We start from the raw sequence: 24,451 nt of genomic DNA, 5'->3' as shown, positions 1-24,451 counted from the left end.
GCGAGACACTGTGGTCTGTAGGCCTCTCCAGTTCTAGCTAGCTTCCAGCTTGTCTGAGAGACAGCTCTAATATGTATTTATATCTGTTTTCTGTTTACTCTATGTTGCTGTATTGCAGACAGCATCAGGTGCCTGAAGCAATACTGCACTTTAACAAAGTAGAATTAACTGACCATTCTACATTCTACTGACCATTCACTGTCCTCCCCTTTCTCTTCTCTTCCTGTTCAGAATGACAACCAGCTGGATGTGGATGAGCTGGAGCTGGAGCTTCAGATGGGAATTGAGATTTTGGACAATGCCGTCCAACTACCCAGCCCTCCCTGCGGAGGTGCTCAGAGAAAGGGATGCTTCCTGGGGGAGGCAGGGAGTGGTCGTGGGGCTGGAGGGTTCAGACCTCCAGGTTCCCGTGGCTTGCCGCGGGACACCCTTCCTCCACCGCCGGCCTCGCTGTGGCACACCGTGCTTAGCAACAGCCAGGAGCTTGACAGTGGCGTGGGGCGCACGGACGAGAGCACCCGCAACGAGGAGTCCTCGGAGCATGACCTCCTTGCCGACGATGCGACCAGCGCCTGCACCACTAACGCCACCAACACCCCCGGGAGCCTGCGCAAGTTCCACGCCACCCCTCCCCCGCCGCTGCTGTCCTCTACCCGAGAGCTGCACTTCAGTAATGACTCCCTGCTTGGACCCGAGGTGGGTGGGGGAGGGGGAGGGGCAGGAGGGGTCGGAGGTCACGCACCCCCTCACATGGACACTCTGGCCTCTGTTCTCCTTCCTGGTCTGTCAGTGGAAGAGTGCATGCGCTACCGCGAGCTCCTCGAGATCCGCTGCTACTATGAGAAGAATGGGAGCGCCCTGCTGCTGCTGGGCGGAGACGGGGCCGGGGCTAAAGGCGGGGAGGTGGAGTTTGTGGGCGAGGGTGGGGTACCGCTGGACATGAACCGCAACGAGAGCCTGATGCGCCACGAGCTGGCCCTGCTGGAGGAGGAACTGCGCCACCTGGAGTTCAAGTGGCGCAATGTCCTGCGAGCACAGAAGATGCAACAGCTGCGGGAGCGTTGCCTCAAAGCATGGCCACCCAATGAGGAAGAGGAGGGGGAGGAGGAAGAGGCAGGGGTGGAGGGGGCAAAAGCTAGGCCGGCTCAGAGCGGGCAACCCCTGAGGCACGAGCTGTCGGATATCAATGAGGTACCAGAGAGGGAGCGTTCGGATAAGGACAGCACCAGCGCATACAACACGGGCGGGGAGAGCTGCAGGAGCACCCCGCTAGCCAGTGAGCGTTTCCCCTCTCCCTCTGCCTCCGCCCATGGCCACGGAGGAGACGGGGACTCCAGCGCCTCCGCAACCCTGCGACCTGCTCGCACTCCAAGCAGGCGCCGGACTCGGACGGACCAGCATGAGGCACGTGGCCAGGACCTTCAGAACCTTAACCAGACGTACTCTCCTGGCAGCCGCAGGAGAGACGGGGAGCGGAGTGACAGCCGGAACTCCAGCCCAGCCTCCCGGTTCCGATCCTTGTCCGGAAATGGAGGGGGCACGGGGGCATGTCAGAGAAGGGGGTCGGACGAGGCCAGGAGGACCCCAAGGTCTAACGGGGTGCCCATTACTGGAGGCCGCAGTGCGGAGAACAGTCCCTACTTGTCTAGACGTCGCGGTGGCTCTCGGCTCCCTCAGCGCTATCAGAGCTGCATGCAGCTGCGCTCAACCTCCGCCAGCGAAGGGCTGTGGCTCCAGGACCATGCTGAGGAGGCCTCTGCCACAGCCCTGAACCCAGTTACTGGGGAAATGGAGCCCCTGTCTCCCAATGCAGCTAATGCTAACTTTGCTGGTGCTATCCTTGTTAACTCTGCTAATAATGCTAACAATGCTAATACACTCACCTTACCTTTACCCTTACCACCGCCACTCCCCCCTGCTTCCCCACGCATGGAGTGGAAAGTGAAGATCCGTAGCGATGGGTCACGCTATGTTGCCAAGCGACCGGTGCGGGACCGGTTGCTGAAGGCGCGCGCCATGAAGATCAGTGAGGAGCGCAGTGGCATGACGACGGACGACGACGCCGTCAGTGAGATGAAGATGGGCCGCTACTGGAGCAAGGAGGAGCGCAAACAGCAGCTGTTGCGGGCCCGCGAGTACCGGCGCCGGCGTGAGTTCATGATGCAGAGCCGCCTGGACTGCTTGCGGGAGCGTGACAGCAGGGACCGGGGGGAGGGCGGAGCTGGCGGGGGAGGAGGGCAGGACTCACCAGGGCACACCTCCATCCTGGAGCTTAGCCAGAAGAAGAGCATGAAGAGGCGAAACCGTAAAATCCTGGACAACTGGATCACCATTCAGGAGCTGCTGGCCCACGGGAGCCGCTCCGAAGATGGGCAGAAAGTGTACAACCCACTTCTCTCTGTCACCACTGTTTAAATTAGAGAACAGGAGAGAAAAAGAGAAAGAAATCGAACTGAAAGTGATAGAAAAAGGCATAGAGATGAAGAGGAAAGAATGAAGGAATAAAATGAATATAAGCAAAAAATGAAATGAAAGATTGAAAAGATGAAAATACACTGAACCACATGCTGCTATACATTTTGTTGAGTATATTAAAAGGCAATGAGGTAAATCGTGAAAAACACGTGCACACAGCATTCGTACAATTAGAACATAGTAACACACCATGGGCATAGCCCCATGAAAGGGATGCTGCACTCCAGTCAGAAATTGATAAATGAATGTAAAATTTTCATTAAAATGATTCGATGCCTGTAATTTTCTAACCATTTTTCATCACAAGAATGTCTGTTTGGAGGTACTCTGTGTAAAAATCAATGTCTTAAGACTTTGTACAACCTTTTTACCATAAATGCCAACTCTTTTTATGAAAGCTTATAGTGCCATAACAAGCATGAGGCCTAAAAGAAATGTCCAAACCAACTCCATTTTCCGTATTTAAGAAACATGGCATACAATACTGTACACAGGAAACACATTGCCCACATAGTGGGCAGAAACACGACCAAAAATAAGTTCGACCCTATAACAGATGCCTTATGGGTTTTCTGTGGTTCTGACTCTACCTGAGCATTGTACAGCTTCTCTCTGCGTTTTTTCTGTGTTTTTTGTTTTGTGTGTCTATGTGCATTTTTTGTGTCTAAACCCTGTACAGAGTTGAATTGTGGCAGCTGAACGAGACAGAAAACTGAAATAGCACAGAAGAGTAAGAGCACAACCCTGTGCTGATAATCAGTTCAAAGGTGAAGCAGTGCATTTGACACTCCAGACGCTGAATGGTATGCTGTCAGGACTGGACTGTTATGTGAGGATCAGTAATGGGCTTTTTCCAAATAATTTTGTTTTTAGGAGATGTGATGGTTTATGGTTTATACTGTATACTGTATGTCCCCTGTGGTCCACAAATGTATGCATTCCAAAATATAGGGACAAAGGTCACACTTCTGTTGAAATTCTGTCATTGACGCTAATATTGCGTTGTATTCTTCGAAATAGGACGTAATTGCATAACTTTGATACGAGTAAAGATGATGATGATGAAATGAAGACAAAGCACAGAACAACATTTCTAAAGACATAATATTTAGGCATAAAAATGCTACTTAGGCGTAATTATGACTAGGGAAGATGAGCACATAAGCACTGAGGACCAATTTGAATTTAAATTTCATAAATCGGCACAATACTTTAATGGAGCGAAGTGTTTCCTACACAGATCACTGAGAGAAGAAATTAACTGTTACTATTTTCATTCAGAAAGTGTGACGTATTAATTCTTTGGAAATACACGTGTGCAATGTGACCATGCTAATAAGCTTATTAAACTGGATGACAAAGGCAAAACTATACTTGATGTGCTGGATGGTAAGAAGGAAGTTATGAGCCAATGATTGTAAATCACAATCTAAATCACAATGGAAGTGTGAATACTAAGCCCCATCTTTTTGTATTAATTGACAGTCGATTGGGGCTCTTTGAATATTCAAAGAAATTGCATGTTGTGAATAGCATTCTTAACCAGTTTTTATTCAAAACTGTATTAACAGTTATATATAAATATAGAGAATGTGTGTTTTAGATCTGTATGGATGGAGTCAGGTGTGAATTTGTTGTGTCTTATTTTTGGCATCAGCCTGTTTTTAACGATAGTGTTGCTTTTACTGTGAATTTGTGGTTCAGTGGTAGGCTTATTGTAGATACAGCAAATGTTTTGTTCAAGAAATGTTGTAAAATAAAGCTTTTACCAAAACATATGCTTAAGGACTAGCCTACTCATGGTTTAACAATGTGATTTTTACTAAACTGGTTTGTCTGTGTAATGTGGCTGCGTATTCAAGGCATTTCACTGTCCACTATCGGCAGAATAGGGATACACTATTAGATTTTTCAGTGACAATTATAATAAGTAAGAAAAACTGTAAAGCATCTGCCTCGGACTACTTTGAGCATGCAGTTACAAAACGTAAAAAAGTCCTTGCCTTGTAAGCCTCAAGCAGCCAAGTTAGTTGATCCTAAATACACTTTACTATAAAATACATTTCACTTCATAGCCTATACCTCCATGACCTTCAATAGCCCCCTCTGGCGGTACTGTCCAGGGTTCTGATTTAGTTCAGTGATCACGCCACGCTTGACGTTTAGCCAAGTGAGCCACACTAGAGGCTGTCAGACAAGACAATCAAAGTCAGTGGAGCATCGAACAGCCGCGGTAGCCTAGATTAGGACGTTGCAGAGTGAAAGTTTGTTTCTGGGTTGCACTCCCGTCTTGGTGACCCTGAAAAACGAAAACATTTTGTTACAACCTGGTGAAGGATTTCAGTCGTCAATGCATATACGAATAAGATAACTGCAACCAGAGTTGTGTTTACCAGCAGCTGACTAGGTCGAACTAGCGGGCTTGTTGAATAGCTTAGCAAGAAAGCCAGTGTTAGATAGCCCACATTATCTGACTGGAGATGAGCGTTGTTACGAGAAAAGCAATTGGGACAAAGTGAGAGCGCTGGGGAGCTGGCTAACGTGAGATTATGCAATGCCGTCAGCTGTTTCTGGTTCATTGCAGGAACAGCATAGAGATACTCCCGTAACAGAACTGATTTAACTGTTTACTTAGATCTGTTGTGAGCTAACTTGGCTATCGTTCGACTCGAAAACTTCCCGTTGTTTGGCAAGCAAGAGGAACTCGACACATCAGGTAAGACCAGGAATTAGCATAGGATTTAGCTTAGCATACCAGTATATGAGCTTGCTAACACCATGGGCAAATGTCAGCATCTTCGCTAGCTTCCTGGCTATTTTAACTCAACGGTTGTCTTGTTTTACGTTAGCTAACCCTCAGCTAGATCACGAATAAGTAAATGTCTTACAGTTAATGTTATTTAGTGATTTTAACTGAACTGATCGATAGTTGTAAGGTGAACCTATGTTAAGATTGTATTTCACAATTGTAACAATAAGTTACTACCTCCGTAGCTTGATAATGGGGCTATGATACTCATTGGTTTGTGTTTAGCAAAGTTAGCTGTTATTAAGGTTGGCTAATTAGCCAAATAATGGCTATTTGAATAGGGTGTAACGTGCTCAGGAAATTGCTTCGTTATGGCTGAGTGATGGATAGTTATGCAGTATTGTAATCGAGACTTCGGTTGATTTACACAGATCACTAGAAACAGGTTAACATACAAGCCACCAGTGAAATCACTTAGATCTAATAGCTAGCCAGCAGCCAGGCAGCAAGCTGTCTCTGCATGGCTAGCTAGGTAGCGACCTAGCCCAGTAACTTTTCTGGATTAAGACTTATTTGAAATGTTGAAAAAACATTTTTTTTAATCACAGACAATGGCTTTCTAAATTATACGATATTTCTGATACGATAGTTTTTTTCCTAATGGACTAGTGGACTGAATTAAGTTCACCCCCCCCCCCCCCAAGGAAAACGGTAGGAGTAGTATGCCACAGGTGTCAAGACCAGAAAGGACCAACTTTGTATAAAAAAGCTGAACAAATCAAACAAGCCGAATATTGTAGATAATTGTTTTTTGTTTATTTGAAACTGTCAACGCATGTCACAGCAGGTGGTATGCCTATAAGATGCTAATACGATTTTAATTTTGTAGGCTTGTGGCATGAATCGAATAAGACTACGAGTTGAGGATAATTTTGGTCATACAATTATGCAAACTATTTTATTACTTACAGTTTAAAAACAGTTTTCATGAGAGTTCATTTACCGAATGGTGTTCATTTTGTAATTTAAATAGTCAGGACGCAGTAAACATGCACCAAATTGTGGAATGTGCTCTTGCCAAGCCTAGTCTGCATGAGTCATGACGCTCTTTAGCAGCCTTTATCATACAAGAGAGTTAACCACAGACCTAGCATTCACCAAACCAGCACGACGGGTTGCTACCCCGACATGCCTCAACAACCTCTGAACAGCCTGCAAACCCGTGGTTTCCAGCCACACCAGTGAGGAGGCAGAGACAACGCTCTTTTCTGCTGCTGTTAGCAACTTCAAGTCCTATTTGTTACTTGTCTTATTTGTTAAGTGGCTCAGCTAAACCTGTTGTTTTTGAGAGTAGGCCAAGACTGGTTGAGTACAGTGAGTGCAATTATTTACATTGGCACCCCTGAAGCTGTAAAAATCTGCTGTGAGTGTAAAGGTTATGTGTGTCAAAGTCTTTATGCTGTGGAGGTCCACTGAGTCTTCTTGTGGGACTCTGCGTGCTTGTGTGCAGTCTGTCTTTTGTGTCACTAGCCTACCTGCTAAGCTTCTTGTTTCAGGATTACTGAGTCTTTTCTCTCAGCCCCCACCGTCCACATGAACCTCGACAGCCACATCTGTTATTGATGGAGCCCACCCGGGGCTAGTCAAGGACGTGACCTTGTTTTCCAGCCCTGTCCCGTTGTCCACCCCCCTCCTTCTAACCCTCTGCATATCTCCTAATGCACATTGGCAGATTTGGTGGTCTTAAATCTGTGGCTTACCCACAGCCTAGAGTTTGATCTCATCTCCATCCTGCTAACGCCACACTCTGCGAGTTAATATAGGCAAGTGTTGCAAGTGCATTTTTTTCTCCAAGAGGAATGGACACAGGCTTAGCTAATAGCTTAGCCTATGCTTTTGAATTTGTGATAATTCAGCTAGTATTATAGTGTGTGTATTGAGTTTAGGCCTAAAGGCCTGTATTGACTGTTGTGTAGGCTGCACTTAAAGACTGCTGTGTTGAGGCTTGTCTTTTAGGACATGCATCTCTCTGTCTTTTTTGCTTTGTAAAGGCGAGCTGAATGGAGTGGATGTCCTCGGGGGTTTCGCCCACGCAAAAGAAAATATGAGCCGTGGAGAACAGAGCCTGTGTGTCCTTTTTAACGCAAACGGCTTTGCTCTCAAAAGAGTGCTTGTTTCAGTTTCTCGCTTTGCACTTGATTTATTTTTCTTCTTCTTCATTGAATACAAGATAGACCTAGTCCTGCCTGACTTTTTCCACCCTATGTTGGCCCACTGGGGTAAGAGTGAAAGGGTGTCTTTCATTCATAGTGCCTCTTGCGCTCCATATTTGTCAATGAATAAAGCCAAGTCTCGATTGCCTGTGTGTCAGAGTGTAAGTGCCGCGGGCTACCTGAAGAGCCAGTTTTATTGTCTCTAAAACAAACACCCCAGCACTTTCTTATAACTACTTTATCGCATGCATAAATGTGTGTGGCAGGTCATTCTTTTACACAGGAAGACAGCAAGGCATCCTGTCCGTGACGTACTGAAAGGGTATTCACGTTCAGCTTGTCAGCAAGGCTAGCATTTTTAAGCACAAAACGATGATGTAGAATGTTGTAAAAAAAATCTAAGTTCTAAGGTCTTTCTTAATTTATCTTGTTGGTTGTTCATTGGCTAAATGAATCAGGGACTCAGTGAAAGGTAGAGTCTTTGATTCTAACTCCATAAACTTTTTCTGTCAAATTCAGCGTATTGCTCCTCGTGGTCCTCTAGCTGGCCTTTCAGTGTTTGTGCTCCAGTGTTTCTACACAGTCTTGGCTCTGTAAATGGGAGACAAACATAGTGGCTGGCTCAGCAAGAAACAATCCCAACCAATCAACACAGGAGCTTCAGGAGCTTGTTAGGGAGGGGTGGAATTTGATCGGCTTGTTGAGATTAAATATCAACGACCTTTTTTGCGAAACCGTATCGCAGACTCTTCCTTTAACATTCCAAAACTGGAATCTTCGAAAACTGAACATGGTGTTGAACTGATTGTTCATTAGTTAAGCTAAGCAAGTGCACAGTTCACATTCCAGACCTGGAATTCTCAAAAATCAGAACATGATGCTGATAAGACATAAGAGATAAAGGGCGGGGTTGTTGGATCCTCCATCAGTGGGGCAGGGGTCGGACGAGCAACCCTTTGGGAACCACTGCTATAGTGTAATACATTCCTAGAAATGCTTGCTTGGTAAATATGCTGTTCTAGTCGTTGGGGAATCTCTGATCTTCATGAGTTGCAGTTAAATGCTCCATCATCACAAACTGCTGAAGTCACAACTGGTCCCATGTGACCCTGTGAGAGGCATTGCTAGGTGCGTTCGATTCGTTTTTGATCTGTCTGTGTGGAGTTTGTGTGCCCTGGATGCGCACAACCCCATTAAGACACACCCCGTTTAGACACATCCCGTTTAGCTCGCACCATTACTTTCAAAAAGTTTAAAGTGAGTTTTGGTCACGTTGCCCTTCCTTCCTCAGGGAGGTCATGCACATCACTCGATTATGATGATGACGACAATGAAGATGACGACGAGGGGCTGTGAGCTCTAGCCACCAGACCTGCCGATGGAGGAGGCGCAGCCTTCGCTGCGGACCATGGACGGAGCGGAGACGCGCGCACTGGGGATGCCTCGGACGTCTCCGCGGCCGGAGCGCAGTGCTCCCAAGGCTGTGACATCATCCCCTGCCCAGGGGGAGGACGGGTGGGTGGAGGGGGGAGGAGAAGGACCAGGCGAGGGTGGGGGCGGCGGCGAGTCGCTCTCCTCGGACTGTGGGGGGGCGTCGGACCTGCAGGATCCGGGCTCGGGGGAGGAAGGGAGCGAGGTGGAGGGCAGCGACGGTACAGAGGTGTCGCCTGTAGGCAGCAGCAGCGGTGGCAGCGGTTGGGACGCCAGCTTCCTGAATGGGCACAGGGAAGAAGAGTGCAAGCAGGAGGAAAATAACAACAGCAACGGTGGTGGCAGCAGCTTCCATACCAGCCCTGTACCCGCCAGCACCACCACTACCACTACCCCCACCAACACCACCACCACCAACAACAACACCACCACCAGCTTCACAGGTCAGATGAACACCATGGTTTTTATTACAGTAGTATTACAGTTCTGCAGATACAGTTCTGCAGATGGCAAAGTTACATGATGGATGCTAACATGGTTATGACCTCAGGAGTGTCTCCCATGACTGTATTTGTGTTTTTTAATGTCCGCATTCATGTTTGTGTGTGTCTGTGGCATTTGTGTGTCTGCGTGCGTGCGTCCGTCCGTCTGTCGGTTTGTGTGTGTGTGTGTGTGTGTGCATATATATCTAGGTCTTTTTCTGTGTCTGTTGTGTCACATGTGTCTGTATGTGTGCCTGTCTCGTGTATTCAACATATGTCTAATATGTATGTATGTGTGTGCTCAGATATGTCTCAGACACCGTCTCTGTCTCTGACGGAGCAGCTACGTCTGGGTCGGGAGGACGCATCTGGGATGGGCATCAGTGTGGAGTGTCGTATATGCGGAGACAAGGCCTCTGGATTTCACTACGGCGTACACGCCTGCGAGGGCTGTAAGGTGGGACTCTCATAACTGAACCTGACAGTACCGCTTCAAAATGCTGTAAGCCATACGTTTCAAAGGTGCTGTAAGCCTTGCTAGCAGTCCCAGCTAATCTCGGCCAAGGAGTGAACTGCACCATAACATTATTTCCATCTGTCTATGAGGAAGCTGACTTGTGACACTGAGTAGTGATTTACCTGTGTAAGTAGAGATCAGTTGATTTGGAGCTGCCTAATCTAAGACATGCATATTGCCTAGGGATGTGTTTTTAACGTGTGTAGGACTAAATAGCATCCAACGTATCCTTATACGTAGCCATGTCAAAATGCCCCTTATTACAAGTCTCCACTATCACAGCTATAGTTATAAGAAGATATGCATTCTTCAATAGTCTTCAATAGCGTATCTCAATATTTAATTTCAATGTTTAAATCATCTTCGATAACCAGACGGATATGTAAACATAATGCATGGAAATCATTTGATTTCTACAGCACAGCGTGTGGTTAAGATGGTTGCCAAGTCCTCTCATCACTTTCTCTTCAGGGCTTCTTCCGACGCACCATTCGCATGAAGCTGGAGTACGATCGCTGCGACCGCACCTGCAAGATTCAGAAGAAGAGCCGAAACAAGTGCCAATACTGCCGCTTCCAGAAATGCCTCGCACTCGGCATGTCCCATGACGGTGAGCGGTTGCCATGGGAACACTGTACGCACTAGGGGGGAACCTCCAGTACCCCAGCAGAAACTTCTATCCGTAGCTGCTGGCAGGTACAGGCCAGGCAGTTTATTCGTGAATTTATTCCCTGTACTCTTACCCATCATGGAGAGGTGCTTTTCAGGGATCTCAGTCTGACCTCTAGTGGAAAGATATGGTATGATATAAAGTGCTTATGGACATCCATAATTTAAAGTAGATCTTTGTGTTGAGACAGAGTATCTGTATGATCTCTATGGTTGTCATACATAGCCATAGTGATTCAGTTAAACCCGTGACAGCTCGGCCAGCATCTGTAAAGAGTTATGTTCAGTCTTGTGGGTTGTAGTTAAGCATTGATTCTCAAGTATATATGAGGACTTTGAGAACATGAACATATGCCATATGTAAAAACTCCAAATTGTCCGGCTGTATCTAGACCCTGGGCACATATAGATAAACTAAATACATTTAAGTGAACCACATAAAGTCCTTAAACTCATTTGTACTGCACTAGTTGAATTACAGTATCGGGAGCAGACATTGGTTTTGATATCACCGACCTGAGATATTGTGTGGGACATGGTTTAAGTTCTGCCATTTGTGACCCTGATCCTGCCCACAGCCATCCGGTACGGGCGGATGCCAGAGGCTGAGAAGAAGAAGCTTGTGGCTGGACTGCTGGCAGGTGAGCAGAGCCAACAGAGCCACCAGAGTCCCGGAGGGTCTGACCTGAAGTCCCTGGCCAAGAACGTCAACATCGCCTACCAGAAGAACCTCAACATGACGAAGAAGAAGGCCCGCAGCATCCTCACCGGCAAAACCAGCTGCACCTCGGTATTCTAGAACCCTTCCAGACCCCAGATCAGTCATGTTCTAGAAGCCTTGTTGGTTCATTGCCGCATTAGGCTAGTTCACACTGTCCAAACAAACGCGAGAAAAACTCCAATGACCTTGGAGCTTATGTGGGCAGTGTGAATTAGCCTATTCGTGTCGATGGGACCCATGACAGAACCATAAGAACCTGCCATGTAAGAGGACATTTACAGGTGTCTGCATTAAGTTAGTGTGAATATAGAGAAAGCTCTTTGCCCTTTGCTGTGTGTGTGTGTGTGTGTGTGTGTGTGTGTGTTAGACTCACTCTGCTGCTTTCTCTCTTCTCCTTCACAGCCGTATGTCATCCATGACATGGACTCGCTGTGGCAGGCTGAGAACGGCCTGGTGTGGAACCAGCTCAACGGCGCACCGCCCAACAAGGAGATCGGCGTCCACGTGTTCTACCGCTGTCAGTGCACCACCGTTGAGACGGTCAGGGAACTGACGGAGTTCGCCAAAAACATCCCAGGCTTTGGGGACCTCTTCCTCAATGACCAGGTAACAAGACACTAGGGGCAGTTACAGCTAGCTCTGGATTAAGGAATTAACTATAAGTCACATCAGTAATTTGTGTAAAACTTTGGTAACACTTATTATAATAACTACACACTTCATCAATTATTAAGCATTTGTAACCTATTAGTTAACGGTTTGTTCACCATTAGTTATTTATTGTTCATACAAAATGTATCATTAATAAAGCATTTGTTCACACAGTTATAAATGGGTTAGGGTGTGAACAAATGCTTTACTTATGATACATTATGTATGAGCAATAAATAACTAATGGTGTACAAACCATTACCTGAGGTAGGTAACAAATCCTTAATAATTGATGAATTGTGAGTAGTTATTATAAAGTGTTACCAAAACTTTTGTTACCTCTATTACCTTTTAAACCTCTCTCAGCGTCCAACCCAGTTTTGTGCTGAGTTTAGAGGAGGAGGTGGCTGACAATGTTATGTTGCTAGTCATCTCTGCAAGTAAATAAATTCATACCTAAATGCAATCAAAATTCAGATGTGTTTGCATAACCTGGTATCTGATTTAACACGCAAAGAATTGTCACCTCAATGAAATGTTCTGTTTTTGCTGTCATCGCTTCATGCAAAGAGTTGCACTCTAGCTTCTAAACGTGTGTGTGTGTGTGTGTGTGTGTGTGTGTGTGTGTGTGTGTGTGTGTGTGTGTGTGTGTGTGTGTGTGTGTGTGTGTGTGCGTGTGCGTGTGCAGGTGACGCTGCTGAAGTATGGCGTTCACGAGGCCATCTTCTCCATGCTGCCTTCGCTCATGAACAAGGACGGCCTGCTGGTGGCCAACGGGAAGGGCTTCGTCACGCGGGAGTTCCTGCGCAGCCTCCGCAAGCCCTTCAGCGAGATCATGGAGCCCAAGTTTGAGTTCGCCGTCAAGTTCAACGCCCTGGAACTGGACGATAGCGACCTCGCTCTGTTTGTGGCCGCCATTATACTGTGTGGAGGTGAACAGAACAGGGCCTCTTTTTCCCAAACATTTCTAAGCTTCAGTGACTGTAACAGAACTATATAATAATAATAATAATAATAATAATATGACAATAAATTCCTATCTCCGTCACATTTTTGATTGCTTTTGTTGACTTTAATGGCTATTTATTTGTTGATCTAATATTACTGATCGATAACCATATCGATTATCATAGTATTGATTGAATAGTGATCACTGTTGAATGAAATGCTTCTGCCAAACTAATGTACGTAAACGTTCTTCCTTTTCTGCTCACCCCTTTTGGTGCAGACCGGCCAGGCTTGATAAACGTCAAGCAGGTGGAGCAGTTCCAAGATGGCGTCCTGCAGGCCCTGGACCAGCACCTGCAGCTGCATCACCCTGACTCGCACCACCTCTTCCCTAAGCTGCTGCAGAAGATGGCCGACCTGCGGCAGCTGGTCACCGAGAACGCTCAGCTGGTGCAGATGATAAAAAAGACTGAGTCTGAAACTTCGCTCCACCCGCTCCTGCAGGAGATCTACAAGGACATGTACTAAACGCTGACCTACAGCACATCATGTGAACTGCACTCGCACTAAGCGTGGGACACACTGAACCTGGGAAGGAGGAGTTCAGACTCATGCGCAGAATTGGGAATGATTTTTTAAAATGTTATTTTAGTGATTATGGATATTGAATTTCACAGACACTGTCCTTTTTTTTTTTTTTTTTTTAAATAGACCACATTTATTCCACAGACATTTCTACCTGAAGCAGGTCTCTTCTTAAAGTTACAGCCCTTACATCCCTCATGTTCATCACCCTGGTCATTAGTGGGGTTTTTTTTGGGGTGGGGGTGGGGGATTCAGGGTCATATATTTTTTAATGTTAATAATGTTCTTAAAATGTTAATCATGTTTTCCATTATGGTTATAAGCTTAGAGAAGAAACTAGTTGAGTTGCTAGTAGGTGACTGTGGTTACCCTACGCTGTAGATCGGGATGTTGAGTAACACTGCGCTGATTTTGCTCCTATCACCTTCTTAAGTGTCTCAGAGTTAATAATGTAATGTAAAAGCACACAAACAGACAGAAAGATGAAAATGTTTGTTCTGGTAACAGTGACGTCACTATTTGGATCCTACCTCAGGTCAGTATGGGGACGTTTTTCACGGTAACACACACCTCACTCGCTCGTGTGTTTTAATGCTTGTGTAACAGTTTTGGAAATCCAGTTATAGCAAGATGCCCAAAACATTGTTTCAAAATTGTTTGATGTTAACATTGTCCGTTTCCCTCACCAAAACGGTAGTGCAAACAATAGAATTTCGGAAATCCTTATCAAAACCCAAGTGGCCGCTTGTGGTATCCAACAAAGTTACGTAAACATAAAAAAAAAATTGTCAGTGGAATGGTACACCCATGTCAAAGCAAGATGCTGTTTATCCAATGTAACGGCACACGCAGAACACATTTCAACTAGATTGTGTTGCTGGACCTAAGTGTTTGTATGAAAAAATATTTAAGAACTGTATTAGCCCTGAGCATGTTTACAAGCAGAGGACTGAAAGGGAAGAAGCGAGGGATGGAGCACCACAAGGAGGAAGAGGGTAAAGGATCCTTTGCTGTGTATCAAGTGAATCCAGGACGTGGAATGAAGCTGGAGTCCTGGACATCATGGCACCACGGAGGCGGACTGGGATCCAGCTCCCGTAGACATGCTGCACAAGACTTAAAACACACATTTTATCACTGTGATCTATGCAGAGTTACAACTGACTTACACTTTTTACATTTTCTCATTAAAAAAAAAAAAAAAAAAAAAATATGATGGACACGTTTTGTTTTGTGGTTTGGTTGTCACTCCAGTAGGGGTCAGCTCCCTCCGTTCTAACATAGCAGCGCACATTGAATGCAGTCCTTGGCGTGGTTTTGGAGCATTGGTGTCAAAAGTGAATATTGGATTTTTTTATTTGTGTATAGGCAATATCGGACTGCACATGCCAGTCAGTCTATTAAAAGGCTCATCCATGCAATCAGTGGAGCAATTTCACTGCACCTTATTTAGTTTTGTTTGTCAAAATGGGCAAGGACCATTATTGCCATTGCTTCTTTCATCTTATAAGCTTCAGGGTCTTGGTGAAGAGACAAGTGTTGAACTTTGTTCGTTTGTTCGCCGCGCCGTCAGAAATTGGGAAATAATTACTCTTGTGTATTTTTGGAATAAATAGTAATGACCCCAAACTGTGGAACAAGACAGCACTGTTTTTGCAATAATGTTCAATAGTGCAATCATTACTGTAATCAGAGAAAACATCAGATTTTCTCCTCCTTGAGGTATTGTCAGAGCAGAGGTATGGGTCATATTGACATTGAATACGTATGTAATTTAAAAAGAAACAATAGGTTATCTCCAGAATTTGCACAAACACTACACAAGTTCTGACCTTTTGAACGGTTCATTACTTGCTTTTCTCCAACTGTAATTAGTCTACATCCATACTGAGCTTCAGGTGATAACTAACGAGCCAGCTGTTTCAGTGAAGAAAATAAACCACAATGAAATTAATTTTTTTTTGAGCACACACACTAAACAGATACATTTACATTTAGTCATTTAGCAGACACTTTTATCCAAAGCGACTTACAAGGATGTATTCACAATTTACATTTACACTGATGGCACACTGCACATCAGGAGCAATTAGGGGTTCAGCATGTTGCTCATGGACGCTTCGACAGGGAATCGAACTAGCAACCTTCTGTTTTTCTAAACAACTTCTCTACCTCCTGTAGCAGTGTCACCCGCAGACACATACAGGAATGTAAGGAGAATTTCGTTGAAAATTATGAAAGGTGCAATTGATTGTAATAATGTGCCGTACTCTTAACCGTGTTACTATTCACTATGGACCGTACTCTTAACATTGTTACTACCATGACCGTACTCTTAACAGCGTTACAACCATGATTTACATTGACTATGGTGCTTCCAAACAATTGTTACAGTCTTTTGTACAATTGTTACAGAGTGAGACTACAGAACTTTCCTCATTTGTTTGTGCAAGAATATGGGGTGGGTTTCACCCAAGCCTTCTTAAACTATATCATTCTTAAATTATACCTTAAGCTGTACTTTAAGCAGGGGTTCTCAAACTATATGGGGCCAGGGACCCCTCATAGGGCAAAATATTTCCCAAGGACCCCTTCATAATCGCATCCCAAATTAAACCATATAGGCTTAAAGCTATTTGTAATGTTATATGATTTTGCACTCTTTTACTTTAAAGGTGCATTAAGGATTAATAGCTATTCGCTAAAGGTATGCTAGCAGCTAAAACTAACGAAATCTCTTGAAATGTGCTGACTTTGACATTATGACAAACTAATTACTCAACGACTGTCCTTACACAGTCAAACATCAATCATGTGCAACACAAGACTAAGCAAGACGGCAAATAAGCTACTTACTAGATCGGCAGAAGGTAATCAAGGTCAGGTCGGCGGGCATCGGCAGGCAAAACTACAGAAGGCAGTTATGCCTATCGACCCTGCTATGCCATTGGCATGGACGCAATTCTCCATATTAAAAGTCATTGTAGCGCCCCAGTTTTTTTTAAGCTGTTATTTTAAGGTTAAACTGCTTATCCTAACCCTAATCCTGAAGCATAATTGTTGCATATTGTGCCTTTAAAATCATATGGTACTAATATCACAGATTTAGATTTTATTACATTTGGCATTAATTAACAGTATGTAGGATATATTTTTAAATGATCTTTTAGTAAAATGTGCTGTGAAGCTAAATAATGTTAACCTCACATAAAAACATATTGATGGAATAAATGATTTTGTCAAAGCAGATTGTTTCCAATAAAACTCTTCTAATTTTCTGAATGGCGCCTTTGGATGACGCATGTTCTGTGATCCAAAAAAGTATGTCTTCCAACAGAGATGATTTTGAAGATTGATTTTTAACAAAGACATTGACAAACATGAAACATCCACCTAATGTTATCTGTTCTGAGCATAGCCTCACACATATCCACTGCTGCTGGAAGGTAGCCTGGATACCAGCCCGAACCCCGCCCACATTTTTGGTCTGGGAAGTTCGGTCTGGCGCTGTGCAGTTGGGGAGAGAGTATCAGCGGCCGGATTATGCCGTACCAATCAAATTGTCAGGGCGGGCTTTATACGATGATGGACAGATGACCAACCAATGCTTGAGTTGATTAGATAGATAAATTAGAAATCGTACCAAGATGGCGGCGTCTCGGTAGCCTGTTAGTGGGACATATTTTATGTGATTTAAGCTATCTACACAACTTTTTGATGTCTACATTGACTCGGTTAGTTGTGTATGTGCAACACGAATGTTGTCGAGGATTGTAGGTCTTAACTGAAGCGCTCTAGACCATTATTGATAGGCTATTGCTAACGCTTAGACAAAAAAATCCATTGAAACACATAGTAGCTAGCTAGCCTTGCTGCTAATAAGTACGTGAGCAGGCATATCTCACAGATATTGACAGCGCATTCATTTTGAAAGAGGAACAGAGAAACGCGATCAAGGCATACCGCATACCGCATATCCTACGGGATACGGTAAAAGTTTTAATGTATCAGATGGTCATACTATGTTGCTCTGATTGGTTGTAGGTATCCAATTGAGCGAAGAGGCATTTTTTTTCCTGGTTCGTTGAAACACGCCCCATAATCACAGCCCAATGGGTCAGTATCAGACTCATATTCTGACTAGAATGATGAGTATGACATCGTCAGGCTAGCTGGAAGGATCAGTTCTTCTGCAATGATATGTTCCTTCTTGCATTAGCGATCTGCTGGGCTACCAAATAGGGAGCCCTCTGTGCCCTCTCTGAGGTAGTTGCCAGGTTGGTTAGCCTTGTTCGCTGATGGAAATATTCTTCACCTTTTCTGATGAAGAAATCCTTGGTGTTTGTTGCTGTATTCTGGGTGCTTTGTTAGAATATGCCACTTTAGCTTGGCCGGTTTCATAGCCTCGTTTGCTAGCAGCTGGAGACAGATCACACACACTGGCTTTCCCCTACTGCCTTCAATGAAACCTAATTCTATGTAGTTCGTGTCATATTTTCTTTTTGCTTTTGCTTGGTTTGGGAGTGTCACTTCTTGACAGTTTCAAATATGTATCCACTTAATGATGTCAGGGCCATGTCCATCAGTGCTTGCTGACATCACTGTGGTGGAAGAGGACTTGGATATCAGCATGGGAGATATCATATCACTGTGGAGTAGGTCAAGGAAGCCATATTCAAATTAAAGGCCCAGGATGTTATACATTTCCCCCTTTTATTGTTGCTTTACAGTTATAACATTCATGTTTAAAACAACATGGTGGCAATGTTCTCTTATGGCCTTATCCCACAACACAAGTGCAACCCAGGTTGATCATTGTTGTGCTTTGTTTAAGTTTAAGGACAAAGCTGTGTTGTGGGATGAGGTCATGAACTGGAATATAAAATACATGATTCATAAATAGATTTGCTGATCTTTTTTGACTTTGTCATGTAATTTATGATCAGGGTCATGTTGGCCATGGTAAAATATATAATGTTCTGGTAAAGTGTTGTGGATATATATAATTCATTTATTGAACTGATGAAGAGAAGATGAAAATGAAATCTATGAAAATATTACTCTGTCATACTATGCTCTGCACAGCTAAAATCTTGCACATCCTTAAACTATTTTCTACAAACCCTAACATCACTGAGATCTCCAGAGGTCTGAATGCTTACTCTTATTATTACTCTGTATTTAAAGAAAGTACTTGCAAAGATAGATCGTGGTATGAATGTTCCCCTGCTTGTGAACAGATGCTGTCCAACTCAGTGGTGCTGAACTAGCCAGCTGGGCAAGGAATCAAATGAAGTTGATGTCCCCTAATGTACGGTTGTCAAATGGAGCATACCTCGATCTGTGTATATGTGTGTTAGGAGGAAGGTACTAACTTTTGACTGGATAGTCTGAAGAATGCTGAAAAGAAGTTTCAGGTATTTTGATGCCAAACTAAATGTAGTTGGCTGAAGCACTTGTCAGTACAATAGTATTTGCAGAGTTAGAGTAAGGGATTCCCTCTCATACGCGGTCACTCTGTGGTCATGTCGTCCCAGTGGAATCCCCTCCAGTGAATTTGCTGACAGCTGACTCAGTAGCTCAGAGTTTCTGTGTTTTACATATACAAACGAACAGACAAGGAAACTGTGGTTAGATACTATTTTCTGATAGCACAAAATGAAAAGTCAGTATCTGTGGAGGAGATGCATGCTGTTTTAACATTTTAGTGAGGCGGAGGCCAAACAGAATGACAGGATGATCAGCAGGATGATTGACAGGATGAGGAATTAAGACAGACATAGTTCTACAGCACATGTTGTGCTGTGTAGGAGGGCTGTGATCCCAGGTACAGCATGCCCTTCTACAGATGCACACATACACACAATTTGTCTGTCTGTCTGTCTGTCTGTCTGTCTGTCTGTCTGTCTGTCTGTCTGTCTGTCTCTCTCTCAGTCTCTTTCACACACACACACACACACACACACACACACACACACACACACACACACACACACACACACACACACACACACACACACACACACACACATTTATGCAAAGTTTTCTACAAACCTTAACATCACTGAGATCTCCAGAGGTCTTAATGCTAATTCTTCCTATCTACAGATCAGACTTGATTTCAGCTATTTCTGCTGAGTCTACAAGTCTACGTAGAGAGAATACTTCTTATTGAACACCATGTGGGTTCTGTGTAGTCTTGGAAAACAATAGTGTGTTATAAAACTACTTTTGCTGATTTACATTCAAACAATAGTACTTCACCATTTTGTCTTAAACATTAATGATATAACTTTTAAGCACTTGTTTAGGTCACAAATGGAATAGACAATACTGCAAGTTAATACATTAACAAAAAGATGGCATATGGCATCAACTGTAGTATGGTAGTCATATGTTCAGCAGACAGTCAAGTGTCCAACTTCTCAGGGATTAATACCTGGCTGTTTGTTAGTCTCGTCACTGAGTCTTTGGTCTTGACTTTCTGGACTTGTGTTTCAGTCGTTCCACCACGCCGGAAATCACCCTCTTGGTCTACTTGTAAGTCTCTGGATATTCTTGGTCTCCTGTTTAGTTTGTTTTTGCTGTTAGCTGACTTAGCCCTTTTTAACCCTGTCTTGTTTATTGTTCTGGATTCCAGGATTCTTTGCCCTGTTTTGTTCCTGAGATGCTCTCTATTTTTTGAGTTTTGACTTTATACTGATTGTCTTCATTTGTTAAATTATTTTTTGGGGAAAATAAAAGACAAAAAACTAGTAAATCAGCAGCCCGCATTTAATTTCTGACTCCAGCCTGACATAATGTAGGCAGGGGACTGGTTAAAACTAATGTCGACGAAGTGTGAACTATAGTATGAAGTCTCTGGATGAAGAAGAATTTGGGTAAATGTTTACATTCATGTGAGGGCAGATGAGGGTTTCCCTCTCGTCCTCACAGTGGTCATGTGATCACTATGGAATCTCCTCCAACGGGAATCCTCGTGACATCATCTCTCCAGCCCGGGTGTTTGTGTGTGTGTGTGTGTGTGTCTGTGTGTGTGTGTGTGTGTGTGTGTGTGTGTGTGTGTGTGTGTGTGTGTGTGTGTATGTGTGTATGTGTGTGTGTGTGTGTGTGTGTGTGTGTGTTTTAGACTTTGCATAATTTAGGCTGATAAGAAACCAACAGTTGTTATGGTCAAATGCTTTCAGTATTTTGTTTATGATAATAGTAATACATTAACTCATCAACCATACTTGGTTTATGTCTGCGTGTGTGTATGTGTTTGTGTGTGTGTGCGTGTCTCTGTGTGTGTGTGTGTGTGCGTGTGTCCTACTTTTGACTCAGTATGCTCAAGCTGGTGGTTATTTACATATACAAACTAACACACAAGGAAACAATGGTTAGACATTATTTCCTAACACCAAACAATCAGGAGCCATCATCTGATCAGGAAATGTATGTTTTGACTTGTTTATTAAAGTGCTATGAAACAAGTATTCTTAATATCAATACATTTTAGATGTAAAAAAGTATTTTTTCATTGAATGTAAAGAAAGTACTTGCAAAGATAGATGGTGGAATGAATTCCTTGGCTGCTTATTTTTGTGCATTTGTTTTTGAAACAGGCCCCTGCTTAATTTAATTGTGTTCCCCTGCTTGGGAACAGTTGCTGTCCATCTCAGTGGTCCTGAACTAGCCTGCTGGGCAAGGAATCAAATAAAGATGACATCACTAGAGTATGGTCGTCAAATGGAACATACCTCTATCTGTGTACATGTGTGTGAGGGGGAAGGTACTGACTTTAGACTGGATATTCTGAACAAAGCTAAAAAGTAGTTTGAGGTATTTTGATGCCAAACTAATGTAGTTGCCTGAAGCACTTGTCAATTCAATAGTATTTGCAGAGTAAGGGATTCCTTCTCCTACACGGTCACTCAGTGGTCAGGTCGTCCCAGTGGAATCCCCTCCAGTGAATTTGAACATGAAACCAGTGTCAGCTTTAGGCACAGCATGCCCTTACAAACAGATGCACACATACATACAATTTCTCTTTCTGTCTGTCTGTCTGTCTCTCTCACACACACAGACACACCCTCTCACACACACACACACACACACACACACACACACACACACACACACACACACACACACACACACACACACACACACACACACACACACACAGACACACCCACACACACACTCAGTCACAGACTATTCAGTGTTTTGAAGGCAGTGGCGGTTCTACATGGAATTACGCCCCGGGCGAGACCCCCTCCGAGCGCCCACAGGGGGAAAAAATCGTATTTTTGTTTTATTATAAGTAAAAGACACTTACATTTCTCAATGGACCTATCGCTAAGCCCGGTCTCCCTTATATTAGTTACTGTTGCTAACTCGGACAAACTAGAGGAGCTGACTAGAGTTTACAAAGGCAGCTATCAGTGTCAAAATGATATCCCAACTTTTTGAGACAGAAGGACCTGATTGCGTCTAGAAGCCTTCAAAAGGGACTTCATTATGCAATGGAGGGATATGTACAAAATGTAAAACTAGATATGATGGATGACAACAAGCTTAAATTGGAGGCGAGAATTTACAGATCACATTGCAACAAGGAGAATCCATCTCACGGTCATCACGATTGCAGATAACAACATCCCATACCAGCATTGTTCATGCACCGCAGGGAAAGATTACATTAATAAACCTTTAAAACTCATCTGGAGAGGGGCACTGAGATGTAGACCTACGTTTATTAACTAGCATTACCCTGTCCCTGACAGGGCAGTGTCCTAGCGTAGCTGCTAGGTCAGTTATCTGACTGTGTCAAACATCTGCCATTCTGGTAAACAATCAAAATGCTAAGTTAAATAATGGTTTAACAATCAATGTGCTCATTTTAGTAGCTAATGGATTAAAATGACAACGTGAACGTTTGCCGAAAACGCACGCAGTCCGATAATTAACACCATAACGATAACTGTCAAGCTAGCTAGCGAATAGCTAACATTAGCTAGTTATAACCAGAGATAACTTGCCTAAGCCTAGCATAACATCAGTGGTGAAAGTAAGATGGTATTCACAAGTACAAAAATGTGAATAATGAGTATGCCTATGACCATGTAGGCTTAGTTTTTCACTTTAGCAGAGGAAAATTCCAACCTAACAAGTTCCATTGGGGAGACCCAGAGTTAAACTGTCCCCCGCGCCCCCTCACCTTCCCCCACACACAGGATCTGTGCATGGCACCTTGGGAGCAGGAGCGCCTGCAGCCGCAGGGGGCGCCAATTCGCCAATTCCCCACACAGTGATATGATAGATAGATAATAGAAAACCGCTTTGCGGCCCAGATGATTTTAATTACATTTTTTTAAGTGCTCGTTTCGCCCCCCATGGTTTCATGCCAAGGTGACACCCACTCCAGGTGATTCCATTGGAATAACCTAACCACAGGAAACCCTGTCTGTGTCTAAATATGTGGCATACCTGATATCATATTTCCGAACTCATCCACAATAATAACACCACATTGTTTTATGAGGATAAATACAAACCAAAGAAAGGAACGTCTACAGAACATTGGCTAACACTTTAGAATAACCCTCCTTTATAAACCGTTTATGAAGCATTTGTTCATGGTCTGTTTATAATTTACAAATCATTATCACAACATTTACAAACTTTAGTAAGCTATTTGTAAATGAGTAGTAATGTATTGCACATATTTTATAAGGACATTAGTAAGCAATTTATAATTGAGTATTAATGTATACATGAACATGTTTAAAATGATTTTCTAATGATCTATAAGATTGTTTATAAGGACATTAGTCAGCTATTTGTAAACGAGTAGTCATGTTTGTATGAACATTTTTCAAACAATTTTCTAATGATTTATAAGATCATTAATAAAGTATATGATAATGGCCTGCTCACATTTTGTAAATCATTTACAAATGATTAATCAACCAGGTTTGAATGAGTTACTAATGATTTGTTATATCATTTATAAGGTATGTGATATGCTCACCATTTATGGGTTGTTATGAATAACCTTTGTCATGCATAAGCTATCATCTAATTCATGAGTGAAATAATATATGAGAGCACATGTAACACCTCAGTTAATGCTTAATATAGGTTTTTTAGAAATCATTTATTAATCATTAGTAAAGTGTTTTGCCAGGCTTGATCTAAAGTGGGCACTATCTATACTTTATAAGCATTTACAAATGGCCCGTAACTGAGGGACAAAGGAACAAAAAATTGAGCGGGTCCAGCAGACCCACAACACCTTCTGAGTAACAAAAAAATGAACACCATACAAGGCTTAAACAAAGACAGTGGTCTGCACATGCCCACACAAACCTACAGACACACACACACTCAAACACACTCACACTCGCACACACACTCACACACACACACACACACACACACACACTCCTAGAGGTGGTTCAATGCCATAGTGATATTGTCGTATTTTTAGCTACTTTTGACTGTATTGTTGAATAATGTGTATTGCTTACATGGACATCTCAACAAATAGAGGTAGCAGTTCGACGAGAAGGCTGCCATAAGGCAGAAGGCCCTTTTCTGATATGGGCCATTCTACCAAATTGGTGCAAAGTCACGTCGGAAATATTTAGAATTTTTTTATGTTTTATTCCCAAAACTTTGTCCGTATGTATATTGTACCATATCTAAAGTACACATATCTAGTAAAAGAACAGTCAATTTTTATATTGTATTTTCAGAATGTGTTGGAATGTTTTTTCTCTTCCAAAAATGGTCACTACCGAAACATCACATTTACTATAGTAAAAAAGTATTATTATTGACCTGTTCAGATTGTGTTTCCTTCCCTTCTCTGAAGAGTATTTTTACAAATATTTCTTGAAGATTTTCACAATGAAATCCATAAAAATTTAATTTTTACCAAATTTTCAAGTTCAATTTATACAATTCATCTGTTTCGGTAGTGACTGCACTGTTTCGGTAGTGACTGCACTGTTGGGTGGATGT

At 43.3% G+C, this 24,451-nt stretch overlaps 2 protein-coding genes across 2 annotated transcripts in view; both read left to right on the top strand.

Moving 5' to 3' along the window:
• The window catches only part of LOC308361000 (PDZ domain-containing protein 4-like), a gene marked incomplete at both ends in the record, with an annotated part of 31,210 nt that extends 28,795 nt beyond the window's left edge, over positions 1-2,415 (top strand). The window contains one exon of the mRNA XM_080833226.1: positions 232-2,415. Within this exon, the coding sequence (XP_080689352.1) occupies positions 232-2,415 (2,184 nt within the window). The remainder of the gene's footprint in view (positions 1-231) is intronic.
• Positions 2,416-8,845: 6,430 nt separating this feature from the next.
• On the top strand, positions 8,846-13,384 carry ppardb (peroxisome proliferator-activated receptor delta b; the record flags this gene model as incomplete). Its single annotated transcript, XM_080860764.1, has 7 exons — positions 8,846-9,311; positions 9,656-9,807; positions 10,339-10,477; positions 11,115-11,326; positions 11,660-11,863; positions 12,597-12,840; positions 13,137-13,384. The coding sequence occupies 7 exons, from the start codon at positions 8,846-8,848 to the stop codon at positions 13,382-13,384; spliced, it is 1,665 nt and encodes a 554-aa protein (XP_080716890.1).
• Positions 13,385-24,451: the final 11,067 nt, after the last annotated feature.

The sequence above is a fragment of the Sprattus sprattus genome, assembly GCF_963457725.1.
Source record: "Sprattus sprattus genome assembly, chromosome: 2".
Classification (NCBI taxonomy): Eukaryota; Metazoa; Chordata; class Actinopteri; order Clupeiformes; family Clupeidae; genus Sprattus; species Sprattus sprattus.
Note: the sequence above shows the minus strand (reverse complement) of the source record. Positions and strands in the feature narration are given on the sequence as shown.